Source organism: Scleropages formosus, chromosome 1, assembly GCF_900964775.1.
Source record: "Scleropages formosus chromosome 1, fSclFor1.1, whole genome shotgun sequence".
NCBI lineage: Eukaryota > Metazoa > Chordata > Actinopteri > Osteoglossiformes > Osteoglossidae > Scleropages > Scleropages formosus.
This window is the reverse complement of record NC_041806.1, coordinates 42,679,700-42,695,439: the sequence shown is the minus strand read 5'-3', so window position 1 is coordinate 42,695,439 and position 15,740 is coordinate 42,679,700. Positions and strand designations below refer to the sequence as shown.

Below are 15,740 nucleotides of genomic sequence, written 5' to 3'. Positions count from 1 at the left end.
CAAGCCCACTGCACCCCTGAAAAAAAACAACGCATTCTTATTTCTTAAATCCATAGTGCTGGGAGAAATCAGCCCACACAATAGCAGGCATGTCCACATATTTTCCATTCTGTTGAGGTCATGGTGAAAAGAACTTTGACTACCATCTACAACTCAGTCTTTAAAAGACTTAGATCATTCATCCAGTAGCAGGTTTATCTACCTGTTTGAAACTTTATTGTATGAACTGGAAATTTCTCTAATTTAATATGTTTCATCAGAGAAGAGTAATACAACCCTGTATCTCTCACGCTGTCTTTCCATGGCTTCCTACGGTTCCTTGTATCAAGTTCATGGTTCCAATTAAGGCCTACAAGATGATGACAGCAGAGCACCCCATTGCCTACAAAATGTGATTACTCCTTACACCCCAGCAAGAGTGCTACGCTCCTCTGCTCCTGACCTCTCAGTCACCCCACTCTTGAAAGGTCTAAAAGTAAAGTTAATCCGTTTTTGGGTTTGGCTTGATATGATGGATGGAGTCCGTTTTCTCCCTCAAAACTGCTGAATCCCTTTCAGCATTCAAAAGACTCTTAAAATGCATTTTTTTTTCCGCAACAACTGGCCTCCTGATCAGCATGAATTTACATCACACCACTGGTCACAATCATCTTGGTATTTCCTCTCAGACTCGGTTCTATATTCAGCTACTCATGTCATATAGCACTGGCAAAAATTGGTGGCACCAGCAAACAAGTTAACTGTGCTTCGATAATTCGAGTCTGCATCTAAAGTAGGTCTCTTTGAAGTAACATTAATATTGTCAGTTTCTTTGGTAAAAGGTGCCAGCTAAATAAAGGTTAATAAAAAGTGCTACATCCACAGTGTGTCGTTTTTGCTCTCCTTTTTGGTTTTCTATTCCTCCTGAATTGGACTGGAGGCACAGCTCTCCAGCAACATCAGTCAAGGAGATATGGACCTGATAAGGTGGGACTTCCCAGATATTGAAAAGACACTTCCTGGAGACAGTTGGGGAAATCACTCCTGGATTAGCCAATTGTTCTACTGTGATTTTGATAGTGTTCATGGTGTATTCTGTGCTCATGAAACAAATGTTTATCTTCTTCATATTTTTCATTATTTGTTTGTATCACCGTTATACTGCTTGTACTCATGTTTGGTTGTTTGTTTGTTTTCTTTATTTAGATAGTGTAGAAGTAGTGTAGATAGAAAGGTGGTGGAACACTTTGTTTTGGGTTTTGACCCCTTTTTGTTTCTGGGCTGGAGATAGAAAGTGGCTTATATGCAAGTATTAATTGTTTTTTGATTACCCCTTGTATTCTGTTCACTTTTGTAAGGTTTGCTTATTGACTCTTTATTTTGTACACTTTGATTAACTGCACCTTCACCACACCATTAAACACACACTGCTGTTTGTGCACTCTCTTTGTGGTCTCGTCAATCTATAACTTGGTAGAAAACCTTTACGTTACACACCTCTAGAACCCCAGACAACCTTAAGGTCGAAACAAAGATGAATGGTTTAAACACATACTGCTATCAATTCACATGTCCAGAAACTACTGTAATTTAACACTATAATATAATGTCACACTATAATATGGTCATCAGGGTGTTGGAAAGAGATGGTGATACAGTGGGTAGTGCTGGTGCTCTTTGACACTTGAGCTGTTTGACTGAATGTGGGTTCAGTTCTCACTGTAACAGCAGTACTAATAACTTCTGCTGAACTGTTCATTGTTCTCTAATGGGGTGGCACAGCAGGTACAAATGCAGGTTATTAATTACTCCTAATTAAAATAAAGGTCACTCAAATGTTTCACAGTGTGCATATCTTCCAGTTGAGTTGCTCTGCTGGCAAGACTCAACTTCTGGGATATATTCAGATGACATCTTAAATACATGAAGTCATAGTTGCTGACAATGCAGAGCAACACCTGATATATTCAGGCCATGCATGTCTTAAATACAAGAAGCTTTTCTGCATTTACATTTTAAGGTTTTTTAAAATGGATTGATTTTTTTATTTTTAAATCTACAGCATGAGGGTTTGAATGAAGAGTGTGTAGTTGTAGAGACAGCTGGTAGTGTAGTTGTTAGAGCTACTGCCTTTGGATCTAAAGGTTACAGGTTCAATTCCCCCCTCTGGTTGTAGTACCCTTGAGCAAAGTACCCTGAATTGTTCCAGTAAGATTACCCCCCTGTCTAAATGGGTTCATAGTTCTGAATACCTTAACACTGTAAGTTGCTTTGGAGAAAAGTGTCAGCTAAATGTAAAATGTACTAATTGGTGCCCATGAAGGATCTTCCAGAAATCAAATCTAGTATTTCAGCCTTCTGTAACCAAGAAAGTAACACTACACTTATTTTGTTCAAAATGCAATCAGGTACAGACAGCATAAGCACTATTCTAGGAGAGAAAAAACAACAAGGGGCTGTGACCATGACAGTGCAATATAGAAATACAGTGCAGTGAAAGTACCTTTCAAGCAGGCTACTGTACCAGGATGTTATGAAATAACTTGGTGATAGAACTCTGGTTCACTTAGCAGGAAGAGTTTGAACAAGTTCAGTGTTCACAAACAGAAATTTGCTTATTTCTTGTATGTCCTTACTTGTCCAACCTGGGCTCTGCTAAGTTGCCGTGTGTACCTTTTCAAAGCTACTTCCTGTAAGAGACATTTGCACAAAAATGGGGTTATTACAGACCGAAATGTCTCAGCATGGAGCTGGAAAAGCATAAAAACAACACAGTGACAGTAGCTGGTGAGTGAGTTGAGGCTGACAGGCACAGAGAAACTCAATACTTGACAAAAGGTTCTAACTTAGCACCGAATAGAGCAGAGACAAAGAAATCCCTCAAAGTTTTTATAAATACTTAAAAAAATCTGTGCTCCAAAACAGCAATTTTTCTTTTAATGAATTTTATTGACAAAAAGAATTTTAACAGACTTTTACAATATCTGACATAGTACAATGATTTGGCAAACAACACGTTATCGATGCTACAATTTTCAGCCATTTTTAACAGTAGAAGATGTTACATGAAACCCACAAAGCTGTACATTCCGACAACAGACATAAGCAAATGTGAACAACCTTACTTTGCCCCTGCTCGGAAATACATGTATGCACTAGCCAGCCACAAGAAAAAAATCAACGTTTTTCAAAATCCTCGCAACACTCCCTATATGAGTTCCAAAAGGAACACGTTGCATAAAGCTCCCGTTTCACTGTTAGCATAATCTTTGATTAGGCCTGCACAAGGCTTCAGTGTCCAATTTAAAATTCATTTGATAAACACTCAAACTACAGCTTCACACATTGGCATTTTTTTCCTAGCTGCAATTGGCTTTGTCTGAGAGTTGCCAGAAGTCATCACAAGAATTTTTGCCATTTCACAAGTGCTAAACTTGCAGTTCTGCCATTATAACATTTCCAGTTTGGATTTGTGAGAAAGATGTGTATTTGTGTATTGAGAAAAAAATCCATTTAACAGTTAAGTAAATTCTGGCAAAAAGAGAAATTAGTTACACAACTCTGCTTTGCAGTTTCACAACTTAATTAACTGTCATCCATCATTCAGCACTTATTTTTCATCAGCATATTTCCTCAGTTGAATATTCAATATTCTTGTAAATAAATCCACTTAGGTCTATGCTTCTAATAATAAAATTCTTATACATCCAGTTCGTATTTATCTGCTATGCAATTTACTATCAAGTGTGGCAAATGAAAATTTGTGGTCAATTAATGCTCGCTGTGCTAGATCATGATAGCAGCCATACTTTATCAATGAATAGCAATTAAAAAGCAATACAGCTTTTTATCCAACAAATATTCAGTTGAAAGCCATTGGGTATTTACCCATTTTAAAACTGACACACATTCCATTCCAGTCATTTTTATCTATGCTTATTCCCTCTTGCCAAACAAAGATTTTTTTGAAACTAGAATGCCATTTACAATTATATTTCAATGCTTGAAACATCAGGCAAATGTTTTGGTATGAATCAGTGAACGGAGACCGAGGTGGGTCAACAGCATTCCAAACATATAAAATTAAATATCTCATATAATCTTCTGTATTTACAATAAGTTACACACATATTCCTACAAATTTCTGTTGAATGACATATAAAGTGGAAAAAAAGATTTACAAAGATGAGTTCTGTACATAATTCAGATATTCACAGGAATATTAGATCTATAACTGTCAATACTGAGTTTTTTTCCAAACATTTCAAGTTTGGCCAGATTGTAAATTACCTTTGTTCTGGAGTTGTTTTAGGCTGTTTTCTTTCCCAACTATAATTTACAAGAGCTCTAAAGGGGGCACACACAGAAGTTTAAAAAAATCTGAATTCTTCTCTAAAGGATGTTCCCTAGAGTTATAGTATAGCAGTATTAAGCCCCTTACAGTGGCATATTTGACAGCTAGAATTATTTTCTTGGTGTATTGCATATCCTTGTAAATTAATACTCACATCACAAAAGCATGTTACAAAGGTAAGTCAAAGTATCCTCAATAATGCTTTAACTTTTTCACAAGTATTGTAGTTATGATTCACTCTTGTAGATGACCAGACATATGTTTGCAAAAATTAGAAATGAATTTAATTTCCTGATGGAAAAATTAAACAAATTAATGTTTACGGGTGGCTGTATGTTTTATATACGTCAAAGAGATTCTGGAATACCTTCAAAGTGCTAAGCATTTAAATAGCTGATAAACTAAGACATAGTCTACTCTTCCAAAGACACAAAACTGATTTCACTTCAGAAAAAAGGGTGAAACATATTACATGTTGCCAGAAACTAATTGTTTTCTCCTCAAAATAAATGTATAATTTCAAATATATGAATCATTTTATGACTATTCTCCATCAAATTGTGCTTGTTTTTATATACATTTTTGAAGCATCTTTATTCACTGCTAAATTATATTTATTCTCTATGTACTGCAATGCTTCTTTGATAATCTAAAATCTTAAAATTTTACCTTAATATTAAAGTGGTGTTGTCAAAATATATATACATCACTGCATACACAATTGCCCTGCGTGTGCTGTACACAATTTTGAAATGAATGGACAGAAAACCAATAACTTCTTTCCCAGTTACTTCTTTCAATATAATCACAGACAAAATGTTAATTTACGCTCCATGTTTTACCAGTAATCTTCTTTGAGAAAAATATTTAAACTTTAATAGTTCAGATTTACATTTACATTTATTCATTTAGCTGGCACTTTTTTCCAAAGCAGCTTACAATGTAAAATGTACATAAAATTATTTACCCATTTATACAGCTGGGTAATTTTACTGGAGCAATTTAGGGTAAGTATTACAGGCTGAGGTGGGATTCAAACCTGTGACCTTTGAGCTTGTACTAAAAATATAGAAATGGTTCAACATGAAACCAAAAATTAACATTTGAGCAAATGGATCACTTATGTACACCACAAAATAGACATTTTTTCATACATCTGATGTTACTGAAGGTGTACACAGGAGCAACCCTTTTTTGTAATATAAAACCTGTTTTGTAGGTTTTTATGTAAATGACCTATAGTCAATGCAAAAACCTCAACAATGTTCAACAGCCACAGTTGTTTCTCTCTCAAAGTAAGTTTTTCCTCCTACCTCTTATTTTGCATTGAATATTTTCCTGTTCCTGTATAAACATTTCCACATGAAGTGCACCATGTTATGATAGTCAAAACCAATATTTAATAATGCACTCTTTCACAGGTGACAGGATCTACACACAATATGTTGCCTCCTATGTGCATTACAGTTTCAGTCTGAGTTCTGCATACCCTAAATATGAAACTGTGCTTTACTTGGGCTGGTTAATTGTTTTCTTTGGGCATGGCTGCACTTCTGCTTCAACAAATGCAATTCAGCACAGTTGGCACAACTGACCTTTGCTCAAGTTTTCAAGCAATAAATAATTTTACTGAAAACATAGAAGAAAAACTAGCAAAAGCAAAAAAAGTTGTGAACATGAATATGACATAATGTATACCTAACATTTTTGTCAGATCAATTTCATATTTGTTACTCCTTAGAATTAGAGAGTTGAGGCTCAATGAAAACAGTACAGGAATCTAGAGAACTTCATTTGTAGGTAGGATTAGTCATGGGAACCTCTTGTTTTAAAATTTATCTGTATATTTACATGCTGCAAATATACGCAGGCATTTCTACACACTCTCTTTTAATGCTGATTCCTACCTGAATCCAACAAATACTATATACCGTTGAGCAGAAATGTCTGAAAGCTTGAAAAACTGCAAAAATCTATATACTCAATGGTGAAATTGCACATGAAAATGCATACATCTCAGCAGTACCATATTTCCTGGAGGAATACAAATCAAAAGACCTGGTATCCCATAGAACTACTGAGCCTAACTGCCATGCCAATAATGACTGATCAACAGATATTTAAAGTGTTTCATTTTTTTGCTTCTTATTGGACAATAATCTCGCTTGTCAACGAAGTAATAATGTCCTACTAATAAAAAGAGTGACACTTTCACAAATTATCAAGGATAAACGTTGCATCAAGTTTTCTGGGAATTCTCTATATACATTTTCAGCAGAGATGATATGCATAGTATTATCCATGCAAAATAGTGTCTTGCACCAGGCTCAGTGAATGCAATGCCACTGACTCTGCTCACCTTAAAGCCTTTCCACTGCCCTTACATCGTTCTTGCATTGCCCTTATGTTACTCTAGACTGCAGCTCTCAGTACGTCTCTACATGATATACTGAATATTATTTTGAGCACTACTGTTCAGAAAAAGTGTTTCACAAGTGAAAAATAAAAATCACTATATGCAGTTAATAAAAAGCACCTGAAAATGTAAACCAAAGCATAACATTTTTTTATTCTATTTCAACATTTTAAACAGCTGCTAAATTGACAGCCTTATTAAAATAAAAATTGTTTTGAAAGTTTTTGTGAAATTAAGGAAAACTTTAAAATGCACTGAAAAATTGAAATTGCACCTTAATTTCTATCACACTAATACAATGTCTTTGTAGCCAACTAAACAAACAAATATATACTATAAAGGCGTTTGTGAAATCCTAATCTACATTGTCATCTGAGGCAAAATCATTATTTTTCACCTTGCCTGACCATCTGAATTTTCACTGTTGACCATGCTGATCAGATACGTAGAAAAACTAAGCTGTGCGTCATTTAAACCTGATCTCATCCCACAGTGCATTTCAATTCACAGTATGATCTGTTTAGCTTACTCATAATTAAAAGTCTCCTATGTACCAAAAATGTCTTACAGAGATGCTCTGAATGGTTCCCTTGAATGGCCCACTCTCCTCTTTACATGTGTTATATATTACCTTCTGTTGAAGGTTAATTTGCATGAAAACATTTGCCGTCATTGTTCATCAAAACATTTTACAAACCTGGAAACATATGAAGACACAATATCATATAATATCAAACAAAGTAACACTTGCATCTGTAGCACATGATAGTTATACAATTAGACATGATAAAGTACAACGCAGTTGACACAATACCCAGTTGTCATAAGAACATGATCATGATGTAAACAAATGGTTTTGATTCATATCAAAGAGGTTCTGTTCTTAAGAATCTTTAACTATCAATGTCCTTAAATGTATGTTACATCAATTAATCCAGACTGATGTTGCAATCAGAGTACGATGAAGAGTGAAATGTGAAATTGATTTACGGATAATTATTTCTTTAACTATTTTCTTTGTCCACAACAATGATTTCTGAGCTTGTAGTCATTCTGAGATACAGAGACTGTGCAAGACAAAAAACAAAAATAAAATTAAAACACTAAAAATTTTTGCAGCTTATGTAGACTCAAGCCTTCCGAACAGAGCAATATTCAGTGACATTGAATTTGTGCATGTACCATTGAATATCACTTATATTTTCACAGTAAACTCTGTAGCACACTTCTTCAAACTTTTTTTTTCCATATTTCCCGAATGCAAAGAAAGTTATATCCCATAATTTTGCTCTGAAAAGTTTATCTTGACGAGTGTGTCATGATTAATTTCCTTCTGTCAACGTTAACCTTGTTCTTGGTCTACCATCCACTAGGTCACAAGGTTTTGATTAAAATCAATGGTCTTAGCCCCAGTACCAGGTATCCAGGTTATTGCAAGCCTTGTATTCCTTGTGTTTGCTGATGTAATCACAGGCACGGCACGTGTGCTCTGCCCAAAAGTATGACATCTTTACTTTAAAGTGCTTCCGCCATTCAAAATATTGGAGGTACAAGTCTTCATTCTTGTCCAAATGCAAAATGTAATCGGCCAACTCTTTTGGGGACAGGAAATCATCCACATGTATGAAAGCATTTCCAGGAACGAAGTTCTCATAGTTCTGTCTTGAGGGTCCAAGAACAATTGGCACTGAGCCCACAGATAGTGGGTTGTAGAGTTTTTCAGTAATATAGTCTTTGTGGATTGAATTCTCAAATGACAGATAAAATTTACAGCTGGCAATGGTGGGAAAGAAATCTTTCTCACTGATGTATTCCCCAAAGGCTTGGCCGTAAGTATGTATTTCAATGTGCTGGTACAGCTCATTATAGTACTTCACCCTAGTGTGTTCCGGGTTCCAGTTACTTACAATCCAGCAAACTAACTTAGTCTTGCTCGGTAGTACAAAAGTCTCATCCTCCTGGGTTGCCACAATTGATCCATATGGAACTTCAATGTCTGCATCTCTTCTGTAATTCAGAGTCAAGTTGAATAAGTGCTCGATTCCGGGAATTTTTGGTGAATGTGAAGGCGATTCGAGGTTCATCCACACCCATTTTTGAAAAGATGGACGCTGCAATGGTGGCAAATTTGAAAAATCACTGCTTATGTCTCTGTGATGAATAATGACCCCATCTGACTTGTTGTATAAGTTTCTGTCAGCAGTCAAGTAACACCCCTCTATGCTGAACAAAGTACAGGAGTTCAAGTCGTAGGTTTGACCAAAGGGCCAAAGCCAGATGAGTACAATGGTCTGATTCAACTCCTTCTTGACAGTAAAAAGGTTCTTCACTTTAAGAGCTGATGTCGCTGATTCAATAGGACCAGACAGCCAGTTACTTGATGGTTTGAAATACATAAAAAATAAAGTCACAAAACAACCTAGAACAAATATGCTAATTACAAGAGGGCGTAGAATTCCGTGGAAGGATGCAGATGACATAATTTGTCCCTAAAAAAGTTGAAGAATTTTGGTTAACCAACAAGAACCGGTTTAACTAATGCAAAAACAAAAAGGGACAACTTCAACTGACACAAGCACAATGAAAGCAAGTAGAAAGTAAAGCTGACCACAAAAATAATGTAGACATTTGACTGACACTTGAGAAATCACTTCAGGCCATATGCCACATATTTAAAAGGAAAAGACCTGTACATATGCATCTCAATAGAACACTAGTGCTGAGTCACCAGCTTCATATCAAACATGTCATCCCGCTTAATGTCATCCCAATTAGTGTTAGTGTGAGAATTGGCCCAACTGGTAACTAACCTAACCCTTGGTATCCCTCCAAGCACATCAGCACATTACTTACACTGTCACTTTAAGTATTCTCAGTTTGAAGTACTGTGACTGTCTATTGTTATTTATTGTTACTTATTGTTATTGGCATTATTTATCACACACACACATTTTCAGAACCGCTTGTCCCATATGGGGTCGCGGGGAACCGAAGCCCACCTGGTAACACAGGGCGTAAGGCCGGAGGGGGAGGGGACACACCCAGGACGGGACGCCAGTCCATCGCAAGGCACCCCAAGCGGGACTCAAACCCCAGACCCACCGGAGAGCAGGACTGTGGTCCAACCCACTGCGCCACCACACCCCCGCATTATTTATCATTATTGTTTTATTTAGTGCGGTATTATCTATTGTTTTTTTTGTTCATAGTCTGTAGAGAAGCACTTGGTACTTGTACACAGTACTTGTACCTATGACAATAAACCTTGAACTTGAACAAGGGGTACCACCAGAGCATAACACATTTACATCACTACATGTAAATCAGGTTAGATCGTCATGTTTTGAGAAATGAAAATGAACATAAATACTTAAAATATCTGTGAACTAGACAATTCAATCAATGAAAATCTCAGGGCACACTTAACAATAAGGTTGTGTAATGTGTCAACAGTTACACATGTAATACACATCAGGTTAACTTCAAAATGTAATAAAAAAACAGAATAACTGAACAGTTAGTAAGTAAATCATAAAACCAGTCCACCTATAGATGTACTTCTGTAACAGTTGCAGATCATCAGGCTGGGTGTAACTATGTCCCAAACTACAAATAAACTCTAAGATGAGAATCAAGAAAGATTTGGATTGTATCATATTAGATGTTGTATTGAATATCACAGCCAGTAATGTTTTAATTTTGTAACACTGCTTGCTGATAATATTGTGCTATTATTGGTCTTGAGTCATGGAGATATATATTGGCAATGCTGGATGTTTTCTCTGTTGCTTCATGATAAGGTTTGTTTTATCAAACTATCGCAAGGTTGTTTTGTTTTTCCTTCGATCCGTGAAGACGACTAAAGTCCTCATCAGATATACAAATGCTTATTTTTTTATTATATGATGTACTTAAGTTTATGGATCATTTTACACTATTCTCAGTATGAAAGTAAAAAACTATATTTATTAAAAAAAACTAATTTATATTCTATTTTGGGATCCAAAGCACTAAAAACATAAATATTTCACACTTCTCTATAGAAATCCAATGGGAACTGTATTACACATAAGAAATAGAATATGTTTCATAAGATTTCATTTTAATTTTCCCTTGTGATGAAATTTAATTACCAAGTGGAGCTCTGTCAGTCATAAAGACATAGCGGTCTACATTCTAAGTACTTACTTGAAACTTGAGACGGTGCAAAAGTCGTGGCAGAGATAGAAGCTAAACTATAATTTGTAAAAGATTCTGAAAAAATTGACTAATCTTAAATGAAGGAATTTTTTTGATTCAGAAATGATCTGTTGTGAAAGATGAATGATACGCTGTATATTCCACAAGTAAGAAAATGAAACTCAAAAAACAAGCATCGAGCTTAGTCTCCCAGAATTTCCTCCTCTTAATGGCTTGAATTTGATGTGGCTGGTCATCTCACAGGGCCCCTGATTCAAAGTGAAGTTCATCTCGCTCCTTTGAACAGAAAGAAAGAAAAAGAAGGGGGAAAAAAATCATCAGCTGCACACTTACAGACATAATGTATGACATAGCCTGTTATGATCATTTGGTAACATCTGGTAAAACTCGAAAAAGGCTCATGGAGAAAACTGGAAACAGTACATTTGCAGGCAAAATTACGACTTGTCTCAATGTCATTTAGAAAATAATTTATAGCAATAAATAATTAAGAATTTTAAAAATAAGGAAATTAAATAATTACTCACTCATCATAGTCCAAGCATAACAAATTTTCTCTTTTGCTAATTCATACAAGTTTATGAAGAAATTCTACGCAACTCGAATATTACTGATACTTCACGTTCAGTATATTCCTAGCATCATACTGACCATTACAAAAAGGCAGACAAAAATACAGTACGTCTCATATTTCGCTTAACACTTTTGCTAATAATCTGATGAAAGGCTGAAAAAGTTAACATAGGCATTGCATTGAGGGAGCCTGCCGCATTGTCAAAACTCAAAGTACACACTGATAATAGCCATTTAATATCTGAATAACCGCAAGAAAACATATACAGAACCAAAAATGAAGAATGGTTACATTTTTACAGTTTACCACTTCTACAACATAATTCAAAGTGTATCTGTGGTGTATCTGTGTCATCTAACCGAAGACATTTCAATTAACCAACATGTGACGAGTCCTCCGTTGTGACAAGAGCCCTTCCCACACCTTCACAGCTTTTTTACTGTGAGCAATGAGCACAAATGCACTGCAAATTCAAACTATTTTCCTCTTTATTTGCTAGCTGTCACACCCTTGTCATCAAGCCAAGCGACCGTACCTGTTGCTAATCCGCGCGACCAGGTATAAAGGCAGCACCGTCACAGCACAGGGTTGCTGAATCTTACAACACCTACACCTACCATCTTACAACATCAAGGCTTGTGAGTCAGCGGTCTGTTCCCAGTACCCTATTCAATGGTCATTGTTCCTGATTCTCCTGGATTCTGACCTCTGCTCATTCAGCCGGTTACTGAGCTCTGCTTCGCCCCTGAAAACAACGCCCGCACCTCGGAAGATCCACGCCTGTCCCCAACCACCGTTCTCTGTTCGCTCCTGTGTTTTGGCACGGAAACAAACACACCCGCACTTGGGTCCAAACCCTACCTCCTGTCTCCTGTCCTTGTCATTGACACTAGCTTAGAAAATAGGTGGAAAACAACCAACCAATGTGAACAACCGCTTGTCCCGAGCGGGGCCGCGGCCTTTCCCGGAGGCACAGGGCGCAGGGTTGAAGGGGGAGGGGATACACCCTGGACAGGATGCCAGTCCATTGCAGGGCACCAGCCAAACCCGCCGCACCACCACACCCCACTTTGGTGGAAAAAAGTTGAAAATAATATATACGTACTGTATATAAAATAAATACGTCACATGCAATGTCTACAACGCTTGTCCTGAGCGAGGTCACAGCAAATCAGAGCCTACGCAAGGCACAAGGCTGAGGGGGGAGGGGACACACCCCAGATGGGACATCAGCCTGCCACAAGACATCCCAAGCAGGACTCGAACCCCAGACTCACCACACAGCGGGCCCCAACAAAACCTGCTACGCCACCGCATCCCCCTAGACTAAAACAAATATATTTTATACAATTTTCCAGATGTTCTATATTCCCATGTACGGTTTCCACACATCGGCCGGTGCTTCTGAAGAGCACCTGCCCCCATTGTGAGGATTTGTGCAGCTTCCCCTTCACAGCATGAACCCAAGAACCACATTACCAGGCCAGTGCTGAAAAGTACCATCAAATCTAATTCACTGGCAAGGCATTTACATGCAAAAACCCATGGCATGTTTGTGAGCCAACTATAATTTCTTCTGTGAAGCTATTTCAGTGAACTCAGCAGAGAATTGACAAAACGGGCCCTGAGATCCAGGTGATCTCATGTAAATCCTGTGGCTAAGGCAGACCTCTGGTCTAAGGGGCCCCGATATGCACCATTCCCACTACAATATCTTCTGCAGTAAAAAAAAAATGTCAGCGTGTTAGTGTGCTAAGCCGTCCCATATCCGGAAAAAAAATTTAAAAAATCCTCTAACAGCAGCGATGCCGCCTTATAGGGATTTGGGAAAACCGCGGACTGTTTACAGAGCCACGAACATGCGCCACTTGCATATTTCATACATTTAATATGCGATCGATGTATTTGCAGGCATTTTCACATTCAACACGTTTCGTTTTTGTATCGTAATTAAAACGGGCTCGTCGTGCCGGCCGGGTGCTGTTACTTAGACAATCTTTAAGGAATAAGCAAAATTTTCAGCAACGAAGGTCATTTTTTGGTGATGCCAGGCAGGTTCGTTCGTGTCGGGAGGTTAACGGTTGACCAGACCGTCGCGATCGCACTACATGCAAGAATATATTTAGAGGTCTCCCCCGCCGTCTTTTCTAGAGCAGCCCATTGAGTAATATGCTTAAAAATCAAAACACACACACACACACACACACACACACACACACACACACACGCCGCTACAGTGAATTACTATTATTATTATGCCCCACACTGGTTTATAGCTACAGCAATAATCCATAACGCTCAACCCTGATTTCACCATATTTTTAATTTCCATCCGAAAACAGCCAGACCGGCGAAGCAGCTGCATTGATTCGCTAAATAAAACCAAACCCAGGGATAACAAAAGGACAGCGGTGTAGAAAAGCATCCATACATCGAGTCACGGTGCAAGTGGCAGCCACTGGCTCCAATGCACCGCAGTCCATATTTAAAACGAGCCGAAAGAATGGAGAAAGGATGAAACGCGGTCATTAAAATGAGCCCGTAGCCCCCAGAACAGGGAACAATCGCGTTACTCACCGCCCCTCCGCTCGGACTGACACCGGTTCGAATAAAAGCACGCATTGCCGCCGCGCTCATTGCGCTCGTCCGTCTGCTCGTAGCGCGGATGCGCGCAAACCGAAAAGAGGGTCTGCAGCAGTGATTTCGGGGGTGTAACATTCGAACACAGCGCAGATCTGGCCTGTGGCGACGATTTCAGGGCTGTGTGGTGCCCAGGTGCCGGTTCTAAACGTGATATGAGAGCAGAGCACAGATTTGTGCTGTGAGGTTGATTTCAGGGGGGCAATGAATGTCTGAACGGAGCGCAGATCTGGGCTCTGGCGATCATTGCAAGGGTCTAGTACCCGAACACAGGGTGATTTTGTGGGTGAGATGCCGGAATAGAGCACAGATCTATGCTATGAGGTTGATTTCAGGGGTGTAATATGAGAATAGAGCTCAGATCTGGGTTGGAAGAATGATTTCGGGAGTATAGGATCCAACGGAGTGCAGATCTGGGTTATGATTCTGATATGCAGAGAGCAAATCTGGGTTGTAGGAATGATTTTCATGAAGGGATAGCAGATCTGGACTGAGACAGTAATTTAGTGCTGTAGTAACCCAGTAGAATATGCATTTCAATATCTGAATACAGAAGAAATCTGCCTGGTTATGAAATTGATTTCGGGTAAAAAAAACTGCTTGTACCTGTGTTTTGAGAATGATTTTGTGGTGTATCCAAATAGATGACAGATTTGAGTTATAAGAATGATTTAGGTGATTTTGGAAGCTGTCATATTTGAATGGAGTGCAGATATATATCCAGAAAGAGACCAAATGTGGGATGTGAGAATGATTTTGGGAGTGTGATATCCAAATATGTCACAAATTTGGGCCGTGAGAATATTTCTGGGGCTGTAATATACACATGGATTGCAGACCTGGGTTGTGATAATGACTTTCCGTGCCTAACAAGAATTCAGATCCTGGCTATAAAATAGATTTTGATATCCAGAAAGAGCACATGTCTGTCCTGGTTGTGAGAATGATCTTAGGGTGTGAAATTTACATTTGCATTTATGTTTATGCATTTTGCTCACACTTTTCTCAAAAGCAATGTAAAACTCAGAGTCAACAAATTCAAAACAAGCACGGATTACGTAGATGATTTTGATATTAACTCGGATCTGATTTGGGACAATGATCTGAGAGTGCATTATTCAAATAGAGCATAGATCTCGGTTATGACTAGGATTTTTAGTATCAAAAACATCCTTAAATCTAGTATAAAGAATGATTCTTGGGTATAACATCAAAAAAACATTTCAAAACTGGTGTTTGAGGATGACTTTTGGGACATGATACCCAAACAGAACACAAATTTGGGTTTCAAATCTTGCAGGAAAAAATATGTAGTTGCTCTTAACAGCTGAGCTCAACATTGATTTGAGCCCATTTGGAAGTAAAGTGGTGTTCTCTCTTTTTCAGCTTAAATCAGATCAAACAGCAGAATTTCTCAGTGGAAATTGAGAAGATTCTATTTAATCCAATTTATTTTTATAGAGCACTCTTCTCACGTGGTGATACAGAGCGCTTGAACAGAGGCATAAGGCAAAGAAACAAATGAAAATGATTACTTTAAGACCATCTAAGGTCAAAGGGCAAACCAACAGAGCACT

At 37.9% G+C, this 15,740-nt stretch overlaps 1 protein-coding gene across 3 annotated transcripts; it reads right to left on the bottom strand.

Moving 5' to 3' along the window:
* Positions 1-7,774: 7,774 nt before the first annotated feature.
* Positions 7,775-14,425, bottom strand: LOC108929240 (alpha-(1,3)-fucosyltransferase 9-like). Of its 3 annotated transcripts, none has more exons than XM_018743614.2 (3): positions 14,101-14,425; positions 10,938-11,225; positions 7,775-9,238 (listed from the first exon to the last, which is right to left on the bottom strand). In XM_018743614.2, the coding sequence occupies exon 3, from the start codon at positions 9,227-9,229 to the stop codon at positions 8,153-8,155; it is 1,077 nt and encodes a 358-aa protein (XP_018599130.1). In that variant the 5' UTR covers positions 9,230-9,238; positions 10,938-11,225; positions 14,101-14,425; the 3' UTR covers positions 7,775-8,152. The 3 variants fall into 3 exon arrangements, with proteins under 3 accessions (XP_018599130.1, XP_018599131.1, XP_018599132.1); XM_018743615.2 differs by having other exon boundaries at positions 13,955-14,111; XM_018743616.2 differs by lacking the exon at positions 14,101-14,425 and adding an exon at positions 12,059-12,212.
* Positions 14,426-15,740: the final 1,315 nt, after the last annotated feature.